The 19010-nt window shown below is 42.0% G+C and overlaps 1 protein-coding gene across 3 annotated transcripts in view; it reads left to right on the plus strand.

Moving 5' to 3' along the window:
- FRMD3 (FERM domain containing 3) overlaps window positions 1–19010 on the plus strand; it is a 294321-nt gene that overhangs the window by 174347 nt on the left and 100964 nt on the right. For 2 of the 3 annotated variants that reach the window (XM_025423226.3, XM_025423225.3), the window contains exons 4-5: window positions 4688–4766; window positions 9978–10075. In XM_025423226.3, coding sequence (XP_025279011.1) covers window positions 4688–4766; window positions 9978–10075 — 177 coding nt within the window. The remainder of the gene's footprint in view (window positions 1–4687; window positions 4767–9977; window positions 10076–19010) is intronic. The other variant, XM_049116366.1, reaches the window with a different exon arrangement.

Below are 19010 nucleotides of genomic sequence, written 5' to 3' on the forward strand. Positions count from 1 at the left end.
TTTTTTTACCTGCTTACATCATCAGTGGCATCCATAGTATGACTGAAGGGTTGAGTTTTAGGCTGTTCCGTGTCAAAAGTTCATCCGTTGGACTCAAGTGCATGCTCAAAGAGGTGGCCAGTGGTCCTGACCATCTCTGGCTCGTTTCTTGGTGAAGCCTTGCGTCTCTGCAAAACAACTAAATCAACATTTTGTTATCACGGTGTCTAGGAATGTCATCTATGGAAACATGGCTGCAGGCTGTATTCTGAGAACAAAAGGATTTGGGTAAAAAGTTAGAGTTGCACTTAGGAGTCCCATTAACTCTGGTTATCTGTTTCACTTTTTTAGGCAGTTACCCAGTTGGTATGGGTGCATGCCAGTGCCCCAAAGCTGGACTTTTGACCCCAAACCAGTGCCAACACGTTTGGTGGTGACTTTCCCCATATCTTCTGTTTAATGACTTAACATTTTAAACTATATTTTTTCCCTTCTTTGGTTTTCTAGAAGGTAGTAAAGAAAATTGCACCTCACTTGCATGGATTTGGTTATAGTGGTGAGGAGAAAAGGGAACAGAGGTGGGAGTGGTCTTTTTTTACCCCTCAAAATCTTTCTGCTTTGTTCTTGACTGTAGCATTTATGACCTTCTAAATGTCCTATATATTTCATTTGTTAATTTTGATTTTATACCAGTTTATTCCACTAGAATGTCTTCCAAGAAGACACAGTTTTTATCTTTTTATAGCTGCTATTTGTCCATCTAAACTTGTACCTAGTATCTAGAAGGTACTCAATAAGTATTTGTTGATTGAATTAATACTCCTTCTAGAAATAGCTATTCTAACCACCTCCAGAGTTCCTGAATTTGTTTCACATGTTGAAGGACAGAAGTTGAAGATATAGGACCAGAGGCTTTCAAAATCTAAATCAAAAGAATTGCCAGTCATTCAGACTGTGGACCTTCTAGACCAGTGTTCTAATGGGATGAATGTGATGGCAGGACATGGTTTTTCTCTTTGACATCTGCCTCAAAACTTGGGTTTAATCATTCATTCAGTTAGATAGGATACATCTTTTATTAGTCATTAGCTCTAGGGATAAAAAATTTGTACAAGATATATGGCTCCATACTCTCATAAGTCTGCTCATCCATAACTAGATCAACATTTTTTGGGGGGGAATCATTTATCTTTTCAGACTGTTCCAACTCTGTCAAGAAACATTCCTTAACTTTACTATTTACTTTGTTTTTTCTTTATTTTTATTTTTTACTTTTTTTTTTTTTTTTTTACTATTTATTTTGTAATATAATTTTGTATCCAGAATCTTAAGAGAGTTTCTCAAGGAGGAGCCCACTGCCACATTGGCTTCTTCAGGCTTGGGCTGTGAGGTTGAGCTTCTGGTCAGCGCAGGTCTTGGTGTTGCACGTGATTTACTATGTCATGGTCATGTGTTCCTTGTAACTTGCAGAAAACTCTTTTTTTATTGATGACATGGGGTCAATGATCCTGGGTCAATATGAGTAAAAGACACAGTAGGGGTGTATATGATGGTAAAGGAAAATGTATAGAAAATTTCAGACTTGAAGTGTCTCTAAGTTTTTTTCTGTTGCCTGCTCTCATCCCTTCTCTGATAATGGATCTAGTGGTGAGTGTACTCCTAGTACCTTATTAATTTCTTCTATGATAACATCCTAGAAAATGGAAGGAGATGTCAGATGTGACTTTCTGTGTCACAGCATATAGGAAAAGCATATAGCATAGGCATATGCTAAGCAACAGCATATATGAAAAGGATTAAAAGCGTTGGCCTATTATAAACTCTCAGCTTTGAGATGAGGCTCTTGAGGGGGAGCGACAGTTATGTCCACAACAAGGCTGGTGATGATCTCTTCACCCAAGTGGATGTGGCAACCCCTGGGGCCCTGTACTTGAGGAAACAGAGCCAAGAATCTACTTATCATGAGGACACTCAGAACTGTTTCATATGAGGAGCAGTTGACGGGGTGGAGGATGTTTATTATAAAGAAGACTCAGAAGAACCGTAAATGCTGCTTAAGAGCCTCCTTCAATTGATGGAAAGGGAGCTTCCTTGCCTTCCATGTGGAGCCTCAGAGCTTGGAAAGAGGATGCCTACTTTAAAGGGCTTCCTATAGTAAAGAGTGTTCAAAGATGGCTGCCCCGGGAGCTTCCTGTTTCAGTGCCTGATTCCTTAGGCAGATTGCCAGTCCTGATTTGTAGCCACACAGATGTGTGTAGGGCATAGTAACCAGATCACTGACTAGGAGGAAGAGAAAGTAACAGCTCTGGTTTGGGATCATCTTCTGTGACCCTTCTTTCCCCAACTTACCTTCAGTGGGTTTTTATTTTTCAGCTCCCTTGAAAATATTTGTCCATACCTATTGACCCCAAAATTCAAATTTTAGAAATAAAAATATGGATATTTAATGATATGTGCACAAGAATATAAACAAAATTGTATTGCAGAAACATGGAAACAAGCTGTATGATAATTAAGAGAGAATAGTGGGATAAATTCTGGTGTATCCATAATATGAACTATAATGCAGTTAGTATAGACAGTGAGTTAGATCTATGACTGCTGTGCCAGAGGAATGGGCAGAGGTAAGTGAGAAAAGCAAGAGAAACATGTATTGTGATCTCATTTTGTAAAACTAAATTATAAAAAAATCTCTCACATATGTAATCATATTGGCATATATTTGTATGAGTATGGCAAAAGGGGTGGAAAGATAAGATGAAGTTGTTGACAGTGGTGGGAGAGTTTGGAATAAGGTAGGTGGGGCCCTGAGGGACAGAGGGGCAGCAGTAAGGACAAAGGGAAGGAAAGTGAAAGGGGATGGTTTATCCATTCGTCTACTTGTCTTTCCATCTGTCTCTCTGTCTGCCCTCCTGTTATCTGTCCATCCATCTGTCCATCTATCTATTCATCCATTATCCATCCATCTATCTACTATTATTTATCTACCAATCATCTTCATTGGCTATGCTTAGACATGTATTAATTTTGAAGACTAATAAAGAAGAAATAAAAATCCCCTTTTATTTTATTTTTTATGTTATTTCCATTTTTTTGCTCTGTGGTTCTTATCTTATAAAAACTGTCTCAACCTTTCTACTAAGGACAATCCAGAGGTTTGTGATAAAAAACAATTAGGTTTAATCCTTTAAAGATGGTGACCTAAAAAAATTAAAAGAAATATGGGGAATGTGTAAAAAGTAAATATTTTGAGTCAAAACTGAAATTCTAGATATCATGAATGATGAATGACTTGAAACTTATTTGTATTTTTTCCTTCATTCTTTGCTGTATAGATGGTGTTTATTTTCTCCTGGTGCTCCAGAAAAATGTTTCCCTACATCTGGGGAACACAGGGTTAGGTTAGGAGCAGCCAACTCAGTTAAGAAATTTGTTAGTTTCTGGTGGAGAAGTAGGGCATTGAATGGGAAGAGTTCTGACATCTGTGTGTGGGGGTGTATGTGTGTAATCGGTTTTTCTCTGCTGAGAGGCCAGAAAGATGCTTCTGTGTTTTCCTGTGATTTGGATGCTTTCTTTAAAATTATTTTTAAGAACTGTTTTCCATATTAGATTATACTCATTATGCATTCATATTTAATGCTGGTAGTTCTTTCTACATAAAGAATTTGTCTACATACAGAATAGCCCCAGGCATTATAGAGATGGCTGGGGATTTAACCCCTCCTTATTATGAAAGAGGATTGGGCAAGAATAGGATGCTGTTTCATATTTGCATTTGGATGGAGACTCGGAGTTGATCCCAAGTAGCCATAGTGAGATAAGGGCAAAACATGAGTGGGTATGTAAGATCCATAGAAATAATAATGCTAACTATCATATTTCTTTCATTTTAAGGTGTTCATTTTATATGCTATTTGAAATTTGAAATGCTTCTTACTACACTTGTGTGCATTTATTAGGTTAATATTGTTAAATCAATACTTTTTTTTATAATTAAGGGTGTCAGAAATCCTGTCAATTCCACTCAGCTGGTCCTTGAGTTCCAGATATTTGATGCAGTTAGAACATTCTAGAATCATGAACCTCAATCAGAACTTCAGTCAGCGTCGTACTATCTTGATTCATACAAATCAGGAAGTTATAAAATGTTTGTTTTCATAGTGACTGCCTCATAGATAGATAATACTAAAATAATACTAAAAATATACAAAGTAGGATCTGTGCATGGCTAGACTCCACAATCACTAAAATTGTGATTTTAGTTCAAAGGCACCATCATTTTGGGAAAACTAGTCATGTGCAGTGACATTTTTCCACCTCACAGTCTGAAAAATATCTCACTAGGCCCAGACCTGAGTGGGCAATTTATCTGTCACAAGGGGGTGGGAAGAATCAGAAGGAAAAATGTTACTTGAATTTGAAGCTATGATCTGGAGAAAATGTGAGGTGGAAAGTTATGCTGACTAGGTTGCCTGTGTCCTGCATTTGCTTTGGGTGTCCTGTCAAGCATTTTTTTTTTTTTTTAAGTTTAATTGTCACTGTGGCTTTGTTTTCTTGAGCATAAGATCTGCTTCCTCCAGAAAAATCACTTTCTCCTGGTCCCTGCCCCCTCAGGCTAGACTGTAACTTCACGGCTGACTTTCCTGTGTGTGTTGGAGTCCATGGTCTTTTGCTGCTTTTCTCATGCCTTTTCTTTATGATGTTTCAGCTCATCCACCATACACCATGTGCTTTAGAGTGAAATTCTACCCACATGAACCCTTGAAGATTAAAGAAGAGCTCACAAGGTATTTTTCGTTTGTTTGTACGTTTAACATGCACCTTTAACCAGCCAGGGCCTCCCAAGTCCTCCAGGCTAGAGGTGCCTCCTGTCTAGAGCAGAACATCTCAACCAAGCAGACTCAGCTCAGAATTTTGGCTTGGAATGTTTCTCTTGCACTTAATTATCTTGGGATTTTTCAAATAGTTGTCATTGGGAGTGTAATTAACTGCACACAAAAAAGCAGTTGGTTATAAGGAGGAGGTATTCTCTGAAAACATCTGACAGTGGGGTGCTAAAAATAAATAGAAGACGACTGTCTTTAGGATATGGGCAAATTCATAGCTAGTGTAGCACATAGGGACAATCTTTTGGATCTGGAGTGTTCTGAAAGGGAAAAGATCACTAGGTAGTGTGAACTGTTTGTTACCCCACATTCCTCTTGCTGAATGGCCAACTGTGGGCTGTTTTCCCTCAACTTGTAGACTGTTGTCAGACTGACTCTGAATTTTCCGGTTCTCCGGTCTCCTCCCTTCTGATCTTTCTGGACTGGGGCCGTATTCAGTCCTCCTCCTGGGGTTTTGCTTTTGAGAACAGCCCCAGCCAATTCAGCTGAGCGGGGTCCCAGGAAGGCCAACTTGGTGAATAGTGAAGAGGCAATGTGTGCTTAGTCCTTAACGGGACTCTGATTAGGTGACTATAAAGATCACTGTGCATGATCATCTTTTGAAATAATTAGCAGAGATCTGAATGCAACAGAGATGCAAGGTGATGCCTTGGATATTTTGCTTTCTCCTTATTCATGAGTTTCCAGTAAAGCTTTACCACTGTGGCACCAAGTGACCTTGTAAGGGAGCAGATGGTTCCATTCCCTATTATTAATTTGCACACAACGATTAGTGAGCTTTGTGCTTGAGGGTGGGGGTAGGTGAAAATGAGGGACACATAAATAATGGACATTATAAATGGTGGCTGACATTTTGCAATCTGGCCTGCTTTTTAAAAATATTAAGGTAGAATTCATGTAACATAAACTAATTTCACCACTTCCAAGTGTATGATTCAGTGTTATTAAGTATGTTCACATTGTTGGGAACCATCACCCGTATCTCATTCCAAAACATTTTCTCATCACCAGAAAGGACTTCTGTATCCAGTAGCAGTCACCTCACTCTCCTTTTGCCCAGCCCTTGGCAACCACTCATCTGCTCATTCATGTTGCCTGTTCTGGACATTTCCTAAAGTGGAGTCATGTGATATGTGGCAGGGGCTGCATGAACTACCAAAAAAAAAAAAAAAACAAACAAACAAACAAAAACAAAACAAAAACATTTGTCCTGCCCTCCGGGTGCCGACAATGTAATTGGAAAGATCAAATTCAATACTAATGTCAGGCATTATTTAGTCAGATGTTTTGTCATTTGTTTTCTTTATAATCTTGTCTGGAAGATAAAAATTGAATATGTGTCATGATACAAGTTAAGGATGGATCTTTTGTTGTTGAGAAGACTCCCGTTTGAAAGTAAAAGATTACGAAGTGTTAGTTAATAACGCCAGTTCAATTCTTCTCAGTTGAATTTGCTAACATTTCCCTGCATTTGACTGAATAGCTGAGGTATGAATGGTGGAAGATTGTGAACATTTAATGTCTCCAAAGGAAATTAAGACAATGCTAAGACAGTGCTAAGACAATGCTTTCTTAGTCAATACTATCCTTAGAATTCTTTTTTTTTTTTAAGATTTTTATTTATTTATTCATAGAGACACACACAGAGAGAGAGGCAGAGACATAGGCAGAGGGAGAAGCAGGCTCCATGCAGGGAGCCCGACATGGGACTCGATCCTGGGCCTCCAAGATCACACCCCAGGCTGCAGGTGGCGCTAAACCGCTGCGCCACAGGGGCTGCCAAACGAATCTAGAAACTGTGGAATGCCCCAGTACTTATGGTTTAAATTCTATCTTGAAAGAGTTTCATTTTTCTTTTGATAACTTGTTATTTTGTTGTAAGAATAAAGTTTAAGAAGAATTTGCTAACGTGAGAATTTAGGATTACATTCATGACTATGCTTAGGGGTAAAGAAACATTGGGGAAAAGGCAGGTGGGGAAAAGGCAACAAATATTCATAAAAAAAGGATATTTGAGATCCCTTTTTATCCTTCATTTATCTTTCCATTTACACAGTCCTCTTACAACCCTTTACATTTCTAGGGCTTTTGTAAATGCTGTATACAACTGAATGTGATCAAAGTATTTTTTTTTAAATAAGAACCATCATTAAGTTCATGTTAGATAGAAAAGCAGTATTGTTAATGGTGGCCAAGGATGTGTCTCCCAGATCCTTTTGTGCTTTTATTGCTTAACCTTTTCATACAGGAGTGATATTAAAAGGAGATACAATATTATTATTTTTTGGTGGCTATTATATTAAAAAAATGAGTATCTGAACCTGAAGCTATTTGTAAGTCTCAGTGGATTATGTTGAATGCAGAGTAATCCATGATTATCTCTAGAGATCACTGATATTGAGCAAGGACCCCAGCTCGGATATGTAAAAGCAGATTTTCTTTTCTCTGGAAGTGTCCATCAAGCTTGATTTCAGAGTTATGATATGAGAATCCAAACCTCTCATTCATCAGTACGTAACTATTTGAAACTATTTTTCTCTACAAAACTCATCAAAGATAGAAAGGAATGCTTCTTGTTCAATGTGTAACATTTAACAAGTAGACAAGAAGCTTCATGGTATTTGCCCTGGAAGTTTACAGTCTTTAAAAAGTCCTTAAATATTTGATCATATTGTGTGACCTTGGTAGTCTGAATGGTCTATGGCTGAGGGTCTTGAAGTGAGGGCCCAGGCCAGCAGCCATAGTACCTGGGTACCTGACCCCTGGTCCAGACCTGGGATGGGACTCAGCAATCTGTATTTTCATGAGCCTTCCAGGTATTTCTAGAGCATGTCAAAATTTGAGAACTACTCTGTGGCAGTTGATTTTCAAAAGTATCAGTTTCTTTTGGCAGACATTACAGTGCACACCTCAGTGAGTTTCATGTGTTCAGAGTTGTGCCACTGTTGCTGCCATCTAATCCCAAAACATTTTTTATCACTAGTACCCATCCAGTCATTCCCTGTTTTCCCCTCCCTGCAGCCATTAATTACTTTCCGTCTGTAAAGATTTCTCTATTCCGAGCATTTCATACGCATAGAATCATACAATATGTGGCCTTTCATGTCTGGCTTCTTCCCACTTAGCATAATGTTTCAAGGCTCATCCATTTCGTAGCAGGTGTCCATGCTTCATCCTTCTTTATGGCTGAATAATATTCCATTGTGTGGATATTCCACATTCTTTTTACCCTTTTTTATCCTTTCATCAGTTGATGGGTATTTGGATTTTTCTGTTTTTTAGCTATTATGAATAATGCTGCTATAAATCTTTGTGTACATGTTTTTGTGAGGACCCAGATTCCGATTTATTGGATTTGGGGCAGGGCTCACAGCTTGGTATTTTTTTGAAAAGCTCCCCTGGGTGGTTCTAATGTACAGTCAGTACTGAGAACCACTGGTTTAGAACCTTGGTACTCAGTGTGTGGACCATGGGCCTGCAGCACAACTTCACCAGGGAGCTTATTAGAAATATGGACTCTGATGCTCCAGCCCCACCCAGATCTACTGAATCAGACTCCACATACTCTCAGGATCTCCGAGCAATTCATTGGCTCACTGAAGAGTGAGAGGCTATGACGTAGGGGGCGCTCAGGGTCCTTACCTACCATGTGTTCTGCTGTTTCTCTGACAAAATGCGTACTGGACTCTGGGTAAGAAATTACTTAGGGACTGCCGTTATCCCCTGCAGACGATCCTGTACAAGGTCAGGGACAGAGTGTCATTTGAAGCTGTACAGTGTCCCCAGTGCCTAAGTACAGTATACAGCATAAAGTGGGTGTGGGATAAAGATTCATCAAATGGAAACAGCAAAGAGCCTCTGAATACTTCGGTGTGTCCAGTGTGTGCTGTAGGTGATCCAGCCCCCAGAGCTGGGCAGCTCCGGTGTTCTGGGGCTGGCAGCACCTGTGTGATCCTAGCACGTTAATCATGCCCTCTGAGTGAACTTGTATGCATGGCTCCTCATAGACCGAGTAAAGATCAGATCCTTTAGAGCACTGGAAGCGATAACTGGAACCAGTTGACTGCTGCCCCACCTGGCTCCAAGAACCTAGAATTAAGAAGGAAAAAAAAAAAAAAAAAGATTGGTCTCTGAGAGTTAAAGGAAAATAAACAAAGAATCTGCATACATGTGCAAAATCACTTTAGTCAGAAAATGTAGACCCCAGGCATGAACGTTGAAGGGAAGAACCAATTTGGTGAAGAAATAGGAGTAAATCGAAAGAGGGCTTGATGAGCCTGGAGAACAAAAGGGATGGTAATAAGATGAGCCTGAGCCAGGGGTTGTAAACCCACTTCTCCCCCTTTCCCCTGGCTGAATAGAGCCTTGGCTTATATTTTGTTCGACAGTACAGTGTTTTCAAAAACAGAGTTTGTCACAATATTTAAAATTCAAAGGGATTTACTTCTAAATCCAGTCTCTTTGATTTTTCTGGAAAAGTGGGCTGTGCTTGGTCTACTTTTCTGCACTGCATCACTGGCCCTGGGCTGACCCTTCTTGGGAGCCAGCGCTCTCCATTCTGCCCTCTGGACCCCCTTAAACCAGCTTGTTTTGCTCATTATTAGGTTTGCCTGGCTTGATGCGTCCCTGAGTTTGCCATCCCTGGAGGTGGGGACAGGGCACTAAACAGATGACAGCACTAGTTGTGAATAAATTGGCTTTCTGGCCTCATAACCAAGTCCTTTTGAGATTGATTAATGTGAATCTGTCTGCCCCTGAGACTAATTTCTGGATACTGATTGAGTCTATTTTCTAACGCTCCATTTCACAAGTACCAGGGGTGGGGGTGGTTATCACCATGTGGCAGTTCCTTCTAGAAACGGTGGCTGCTGGGCCCTGTGGCTTTCCTCTGTCTTCCTGTCTCTTTAAAAAGGGGCAAACCCCCTGCTTTGGAAGGTGCCAAGGTCACTTCAGATTTCCTGAATCGGAGGGCCCCCTCATTTTCTCCTGCAGGCCCTCAGAGGGGCTGGGTGTGGCTCGGGTGGCCCAAGTGGATGGAGTGTGAACAATGCTTCTACTTCTTCCAGGCCTCAGGCAAGACTTATGGTGACTCTTGCTCATTTTGTGTTGCAGGTATCTTTTGTACCTGCAAATTAAAAGAGATATTTTCCATGGTCGACTGCTCTGCTCCTTTTCAGATGCTGCCTACCTGGGTGCCTGTATCGTTCAAGGTAAGGTGGCCGCAGCTGCTCACCCCCTCTGAAGGGATGTGGGGTGCTGTATGTTCTGAGCTCTGAGTGCCAGGCATGGTGTCTGATGGGTATATTGAGGGGGAAAAGTCTGGCCAGGGAGGTAGATGTCAAACAGTTTGAAGTGAAATGTCAAAGCATTTATATATATAAATGTGTTTATATATATATAAATTCTATTTATTCCTGACTATATTCCTATATGTATAGATGAATACATGTGCAGCATATTGAACACTTCAGCTTTTCTAGCCATGGCATGATGAGGAGAGTGCCAGGCTCATGGCCCATCATACTCAGGTCGAATCTCACTTCCTGTCTACTGGCTATTTTACCACAGACAAATTATTTCAATTATTTAAGCATATATTAAATGGAGTGGCATACCTCTTTAACTTCTGTGTGAAGATTTCATGAGACTTATTTTCAGGGTTGAATGAGCCCCAGAGGGTGGGGCAGTGGGAAACAGTAAGCACATGGGTGCTTGGCTTGGCTTCTGGATGTTTCTACCTATAAGAAAAAAACAAAAAACAAAAAACAAAAAACAAACCACCTGCTGAGTGAAGTAAGTCAATTGGAGAAGGACAAACATTATATGGTCTCATTCATTTGGGGAATATAAAAAATAGTGAAAGGGAATAAAGGGGAAAGGAAAGAAGATTAAGTGGGAAATATCAGCAAGGGTGACAGAACAACAGAGACTCCTAACTCTGGGAAATGAACAAGGGGTGGTGGAAAGGGGGGAGTGGGTGGGGGGATGGGGTGATTGAGTGATGGGCACTGAGGGGGGCACTTGACGGGATGAGCACGGGGTGTTATGCTATATGTTGGCAAATCGAACTCCAATAAAAAAATATACAAAACAAAAAAAAAAAAAAGAAAAAGAAAAAACCACCTGGAAAGCAGTCTCCTGGCCCAAGGTGGTGCATGGCCATGGGGGTGGGCCCCGAATCCAAGTGAAGAATGACTCAGGTATTCTGTTCCCCTGGGCCAGTTGGGAGGCAGCTGGTAGCTAGTCTTGTTTGGAGGGACCCAGGTGATGTGGCCATTTGTGGTGTGAATGCTATGACATGTTTATGAGAGAAGGGGAGGAGGAGGGAGGGGAGATGGAGAGAAGAGGGGAGGGGAGGATGGGGAGAGGGGAGGGGGGACAAGGAGGGGGGATGGGAGAGGGAGGGGGATGAGATGGTGAGGGGAGATGGAGATGGTGAGGGGAGTAGAGGGGAGGGAGAAAGAGAAAGTTATCAAGTGAGCGGTCCTCGGTATTTTGATAGGGATTGCATTAAACGTGTATATTGCCCTGGGTAACATTGACATTTTCACAATATTAATTCTGCCAATCCATGAGCATGGAATATTTTCCATCTCTTTGTGTCTTCCTCAATTTCTTTCAGAAGTGTTCTATAGTTTTGAGGGTATAGATCCTTTACATCTTTGGTGAGGTTTATTCCTAGGTATCTTATGCTTTTGGGTGCAATTGTAAATGGGATTGACTCCTTAATTTCTCTTTCTTCAGTCTCATTGTTAGTGTATAGAAATGCTCTGCATCACTTGCCATCAGGGAAATACAAATCAAAACCACAATGAGATACCACCTCACACCAGTGAGAATGGGGAAAAATTAACAAGGCAGGAAACAACAAATGTTGGAGAGGATGTGGAAAAAAGGGAACCCTCTTACACTGTTGGTGGGAATGTGAACTGGTGCAGCCACTGTGGAAAACTGTGTGGAGGTTCCTCAAACAGTTAAAAATATACCTGCCCTACGACCCAGCAATTGCACTGTTGGGGATTTACCCCAAAGATACAAATGCAATGAAACGCTGGGACACCTGCACCCCGATGTTTCTAGCAGCAATGGCCACGATAGCCAAACTGTGGAAGGAGCCTCGGTGTCCAACGAAAGATGAATGGATAAAGAAGATGTGGTTTATGTATACAATGGAATATTACTCAGCTATTAGAAATGACAAATACCCACCATTTGCTTCAACGTGGATGGAACTGGAGGGTATTATGCTGAGTGAAGTAAGTCAGTCGGAGAAGGACAAACATTATATGTTCTCATTCATTTGGGGAATATAAATAATAGTGAAAGGGAAAATAAGGGAAGGGAGAAGAAATGTGTGGGAAATATCAGAAAGGGAGACAGAACGTAAAGACTGCTAACTCTGGGAAACGAACTAGGGGTGGTAGAAGGGGAGGAGGGCGGGGGGTGGGAGTGAATGGGTGACGGGCACTGGGTGTTATTCTGTATGTTAGTAAATTGAACACCAATAAAAAAAAATTAAAAAAAAAAAAAGTGAGCGGTCCTCTTCATAAAGTCTGGAATAACATGGGATTTTCTGATGGGTCATAAGCAGATCATGACGATCGTCTGCCTTCTCAATGCCAAGCTTCATTCACAGCTTGAGAAAGACACCCATCGTTCGCCTGGGTTTCACTGTCACTCACCACTGTCCCCGTGGGGTGCTCTGTGCTGTGAAATAGTTCCTTGGGCCCTGTTTATGGGTGTGTGTGCTTTCTGAGAATTCTGAAGAGTGTATCTGTGTTGCCGTCCCCTTCCCCTGGGATCCATCTAGTGAGCTGCACAGCAGATTTTGGCAGAGGTGTTAAAACCCTTGGAGATACTCAAGTTTAAAGTCAGAACCACAGTGGTCCGGTGATGGGAAATGGTCCTTCCGTCTGCCCCGAGATGGAGTGTGGAGCATGTGCTTCCCCAAACTACCTCTCTTACAGCAGAGCTTAGGGATGTTATAACCCATAGTCCCCCCTCCTTCCCTGTGAGGTTGCAAATTCCTGGTTAGGGTGCAGTGTCCTCTATAAGGGAAAAGCAGATCAATACTAATCCAAGCATCAGACCAGCACATGAGCATTTCAGAACTCATTTAGGCATTAGTGAATCATGGTCAAGTCTCCAAGGACAGACCGGCTCGATATGGATCTGTAACGGGAAACTCGCCATCCTGTTTTATGTTTGAAATAAAGTCACAAGGTCTCCGTCCAGACAGTCAGGGCCCTTGGTGCTATTAACCCTGATCATGCACAGATGCTGTGGAGACAGTAGAGCTGGAAATGGACCGGCAGATCTGGGAAGGACCATTCAGCGCTAAGATACAGCAGCCTCCATGGGCCATCTGTAGCAAATTGAGTAAAAGCTGGATTCTTGATGTTCTCTGGTGCTTGAGGTGATCTTTCAGCGGCCCTACAGATAAAGATCTGCTTTGGTGGACCTAATATGCTTACAGAGAGAGGGAGGGAATTATTAGAAAGTGGGAGGCCATATGACATTTCGTTGGCTTCTCATTTGCCAACCACCTCTTAAGGAGTGGATTTGAAGCTTCAGAATATTCTCAGCGCATGAAAAACAGGCAGCACCCAGAGTGTTGCTACATGTACGTCCTGAACACAGTGAGCGTATTCAATGCATGCAGTGCATTTTTTTTCATAATACAAATGGTAACACAGATACACAAAATCCTAGGTATCTGTTTATATCTTTTTCTTGGTAAAAATGGTATCTTTCCTGTTCCTTCTACAGAACAGCAACATGGTGGGATTGTCACTCTTCTCTCTTCTGTCTCTTGCATTGCAGATATTCAGAACTCAGTTTGATCTCAATTCATATCACTTCTGAGAAGTCTTCCTGGCCTACTCAAGTAGCCTGTCTCCTGCACCTCATTCTGTCTCATACCTGTTTTGTTGCCTTTTAAGCACTTATACTGGAAATTACATTATTGAGTTGTTTTGTGACTTCTTATGCATTCCCTCTATGTAGAATCTAAATTCCATGGAAGTAGAGCTCTGGGGGCATTTTTCACCATAATATCCCTGTGTCTGGCATGTAGCAAGTTCTCTAGTAATGATGTTAAGTGAACCAGGGCACTTGCCTAAATTGCACCACTGTGTGCTTTATTTCTCTGCTTGGGAAAGAGTGATTGATCCCCTACCCTCATGTATTTATTTGCTCATGTTCTCTGAATGTTTACTGAGCAGCTGGTATGTGGCAGGCACTGGATTCCAAAGTCCCTGGTTGGGAGGGAGGAGGGGGAAGGACAGACAGTAAACAGGCAGGTGTAACATGTGTGTTAATGGCTCAATAGAGGGACACCCAAGTGCCTGCTTTGACTTCAGGAGGGCTCCAGACCCAGTGAGGGGGATCAGGGAAGGCTCTTGGAGGAGTGGCCCCTGGAACATCCTGTCTCTCATGTTCTTTTGGAATGAATCCTCTCCAAACCAGGGGAAATGCATTGCGGAGCTTGCCCTTTATACTTACCATCACCTGATAGCACTCATCCTTTTGCTTCAACTCTTTGGATTTTTCTGACAGTTAAATTCCCTTAGAAACCCACCAGGGCCCGTTTCAGATTGCAAGCCATCTGATGTGCATTTTGTCACAACTTGACCCTCGCTTACCCAATTCCTCTTGATAGGGAAGACAAAGTCTGAATGTTTAAAAGTCCTGAATCATTTGTGAACTGCCTTCACTTCAGGTGAAGTCAGGCAAAGACCAGCTTTAAGGGACAACCAAGCAGGGCACGTGATGCGAGAGCATTGACATTTACCTTGCTAGCAACCTAAGTGCAGGTTCCATGGCATTTCTTCTCTTAGTTTTATGGCATTTTCCAAGCTCTTCATTTGCAGTGTTTAGCAGTACAAGTTCATTTTATCTCATTTCCCTGGATAGGGACCCACCACCCCACCCCTGGCACCAATGTCTTCCCTTACCAACCACCATGCAAGCTGACATTTGCATTGAAACTGACCTAGTTTTGTATTGGTGGTCCATTCGCTATGGAAAATGGAAGCATTGAGTTATACCATCTCCTAAATTTTTAGGTGCATAGCCAGCTCACAGGGTGATACATATGTATGGATGTGGTATAGGTCTATCATGTGTGTATCTTTTGAAACTCAGGTTAGGTTAATCATCAGTGGATGGCTCATTCTCTTCATTAGTCCCTCTGGGTCCATCAGTTGATTGATTGATTGATTGATTGATTTTCCTTTTAATTTTTTATTTAAAAAAATTTTTTTAAAGTAGTGGTTTTAATACAGATTTGCAGAGACTTTGCCAAATTAAAAATTTCAAACATTTCTTCTCCAAAGTTCTGCCTCTGAAATTCTTTCTTTCTTTCTCTTTCTTTCTCTCTTTCTTTCTTTCTTTCTTTCTTTCTTTCTTTCTTTCTTTCTTTTTAATAAATTTATTTTTTATTGGTGTTCAATTTACCAACATACAGAATAACACCCAGTGCTCATCCTGTCAAGTTCCCCCCTCAGTGCCTGTCACCCATTCCCCGCCCCCCCGCCCTCCTCCCCTTCCACCACCCCTAGTTCATTTCCCAGAGTTAGGAGTCTTTATGTTCTGTCTCCCTTTCTGATATTTCCCACACATTTCTTCTCCCTTCCCTTATATTCCCTTTCACTATTATTTATATTCCCCAAATGAATGAGAACATATAATGTTTGTCCTTCTCCGATGGACTTATTTCACTCAGCATAATACCCTCCAGTTCGATCCGCGCTGAAGCAAATGGTGGGTATTTGTCATTTCTATGGCTGAGTAATATTCCATTGTATACATAGACCACATCTTCTTTATCCATTCATCTTTTGATGGACACCGAGGCTCCTTCCACAGTTTGGCTATTGTGGACATTGCTGCTATAAACATCGGGGTGCAGGTGTCCCGGCGTTTCATTGCATCTGAATCTTTAGGGTAAATCCCCAACAGTGCAATTGCTGGGTCGTAGGACAGGTCTATTTTTTTAAATTTTTATTTATTTATGATAGTCACAGAGAGAGAGAGAGGCAGAGACACAGGCTGAGGGAGAAGCAGGCTCCATGCACCGGGAGCCCAATGTGGGACTCTATCCGGGGTCTCCAGGATCGCACCCTGGGCCAAAGGCAGGCGCTAAACTGCTGCGCCACGCAGGGATCCTGGCAGGTCTATTTTTAACTCTTTGAGGAACCTCCACACAGTTTTCCAGAGTGGCTGCACCAGTTCACATTCCCACCAACAGTGTAAGAGGGTTCCCCTTTCTCCGCATCCTCTCCAACATTTGTGGCTTCCTGTCTTGTTAATTTTCCCCATTCTCACTGGTGTGAGGTGGTATCTCATTGTGGTTTTGATTTGTATTTCCCTGATGGCAAGTGATGCAGAGCATTTTCTCATGTGCGTGTTGGCCATGTCTATGTCTTCCTCTGTGAGATTTCTCTTCATGTCTTTTGCCCATTTCATGATTGGATTGTTTGTTTCTTTGCTGTTGAGTTTAATAAGTTCTTTATAGATCTTGGAAACTAGCCCTTTATCTGATATGTCATTTGCAAATATCTTCTCCCATTCTGTAGGTTGTCTTTTAGTTTTGTTGACTGTATCCTTTGCTGTGCAAAAGCTTCTTATCTTGATGAAGTCCCAATAGTTCATTTTTGCTTTTGTTTCTTTTGCCTTCGTGGATGTATCTTGCAAGAAGTTACTGTGGCCGAGTTCAAAAAGGGTGTTGCCTGTGTTCTCCTCTAGGATTTTGATGGAATCTTGTCTCACACTTAGATCTTTCATCCATTTTGAGTTTATCTTTGTGTCTGGTGCAAGAGAGTGGTCTAGTTTCATTCTTCTGCATGTGGATGTCCAATTTTCCCAGCACCATTTATTGAAGAGACTGTCTTTCTTCCAATGGATAGTCTTTCCTCCTTTATCGAATATTAGTTGACCATAAAGTTGAGGGTCCACTTCTGGATTCTCTATTCTGTTCCATTGATCTATGTGTCTGTTTTTGTACCAGTACCACACTGTCTTGATGACCACAGCTTTGTAGTACAACCTGAAATCTGGCATTGTGATGCCCCCAGCTATAGTTTTCTTTTTTAAAATTCCCCTGGCTATTCGGGGTCTTTTCTGATTCCACACAAATCTTAAAATAATTTGTTCTAACTCTCTGAAGAAAGTCCATGGTATTTTGATAGGGATTGCATTAAACGTGTAAATTGCCCTGGGTAACATTGACATTTTCACAATATTAATTCTGCCAATCCATGAGCATGGAATATTTTCCATCTCTTTGTGTCTTCCTCAATTTCTTTCAGAAGTGTTCTATAGTTTTGAGGGTATAGATCCTTTACATCTTTGGTTAGGTTTATTCCTAGGTATCTTATGCTTTTGGGTGCAATTGTAAATGGGGTCATTAAGCCCGTTCACGTTCAGAGTTACTATTGAAAGGTATGAGTTTAGTGTCATCATGATATCTATTCAGTCCTTGTTTTTGTGGATTGTTCCACTGAACTTCTTCTTAAAGGGGAATTTTAAGAGTCCCCCTTAAAATTTCTTGCAGAGCTGGTTTGGAGGTCACATATTCTTTCAGTTGCTGCCTCTTGGAAGCTCTTTATCTTTCCTTCCATTTTGAATGAGAGCCTTGCTGGATAAAGTATTCTTGGTTGCATGTTCTTCTCATTTAGGACCCTGAATATATCCTGCCAGCCCTTTCTGGCCTGCCAGGTCTCTGTGGAGAGGTCTGCTGTTACCCTAATACTCCTCCCCATAAAAGTCAGGGATTTCTTGTCTCTTGCTGCTGTAAGGATCTTCTCTTTATCTTTGGAATTTGCAAGCTTCACTATTAAATGTCGAGGTGTTGAATGGTTTTTATTGATTTTAGGGGGGGATCTCTCTATTTCCTGGATCTGAATGCCTGTTTCCCTTCCCAGATTAGGAAAGTTTTCAGCTAGGATTTGTTCAAATACATATTCTAGCCCTCTGGCCCTTTCAGCGCCCTCGGGAACCTCAATTAATCGTAGGTTTTTCTTCCTCAGGCTGTCGTTTATTTCCCTTAATCTATCTTCATGGTCTTTTAATTGTTTGTCTCTTTTTTCCTCAGTTTCCCTCTTTGCCACCAACTTGTCTTCTATGTCACTCACTCGTTCTTCCACCTCATTAACCCTCATCGTTAGGACTTCTAGTTTGGATTGCATCTCATTCAATTGATTTTTAATTTCTGCCTGATTGGATCTAAATTCTGCAGTCATGAAGTCTCTTGAGTCCTTTATGCTTTTTTCTAGAGCCACCAGTAGCTGTATAATAGTGCTTCTGAATTGGCTTTCTGACATTGAATTGTAATCCAGATTTTGTAACTCTGTGGGAGAGAGGACTGTTTCTGATTCTTTCTTTTGAGCTGAGGTTTTCCTTCTAGTCATTTTGCTCAGTGCAGAGTGGCCAAAAACAAGTTGTATTGGGAAAAGGAGAAAAAGAGAGTAGAGAAAGAAGGAAAGAAAAGAGAAAAAGAAAAAAGATAAAAGGAAGAAAAAGAAAAGCAAAAGAGAAAGAAAGGGGAAAAAAAAGGGTGGGGGAAGCAAACAGAAATCAAAAAGCAAAAAAGAAAAAAAAAAAGAAAAAAAAACAAAACGGGGGGGTGGTATCTTCCGATTCTGTGTACTTTAAGCCCCTTGACTTCCCCTGGAACTTGTCCGTCTAGCTGGTCTTCTGGGGGAGGGGCCTGTTGTGCTGATTTTCAGGTGTTAGCACTTGGGGGAGCTGCTCTGCCCCCGCTTGGTGCAGGGCTCAGTGGGGGTTGTTTACCCCGTGAGGCTCCAGGAGGAACAACCGCAGTGGCGGGGCCAGCTCTGCAGCCCTGGAGTCAGCCCCCGCAGTAACTCCGGAGCTCTCGGTCTGCAGGGCCTGGAGGCTCCGGGGCGGGGCCGCTGATCTGCTCAGCTCGGGGCAGGAGCGTCCTTGCTGTCCTGGGCCCTCCCGGCCTCTGCCTGTCCCGGGGGAGGCGGGATCCTGGGCTGTGTCCCGGCGCCCTGTGCTCCGGAGCCTGCGCTGTTGGATTCGCGCTCCCGGGCCGCAGCCCCCTCCGCGGAGCCGCCGCCCGAGCCCCTCCGAGCTGCTCCGGTCCCGCCGTGCGCGCTGCAGCCCTTAGGGAGCTCG

Source organism: Canis lupus, chromosome 1 (genome assembly GCF_003254725.2).
Source record: "Canis lupus dingo isolate Sandy chromosome 1, ASM325472v2, whole genome shotgun sequence".
Lineage (NCBI taxonomy): Eukaryota > Metazoa > Chordata > Mammalia > Carnivora > Canidae > Canis > Canis lupus.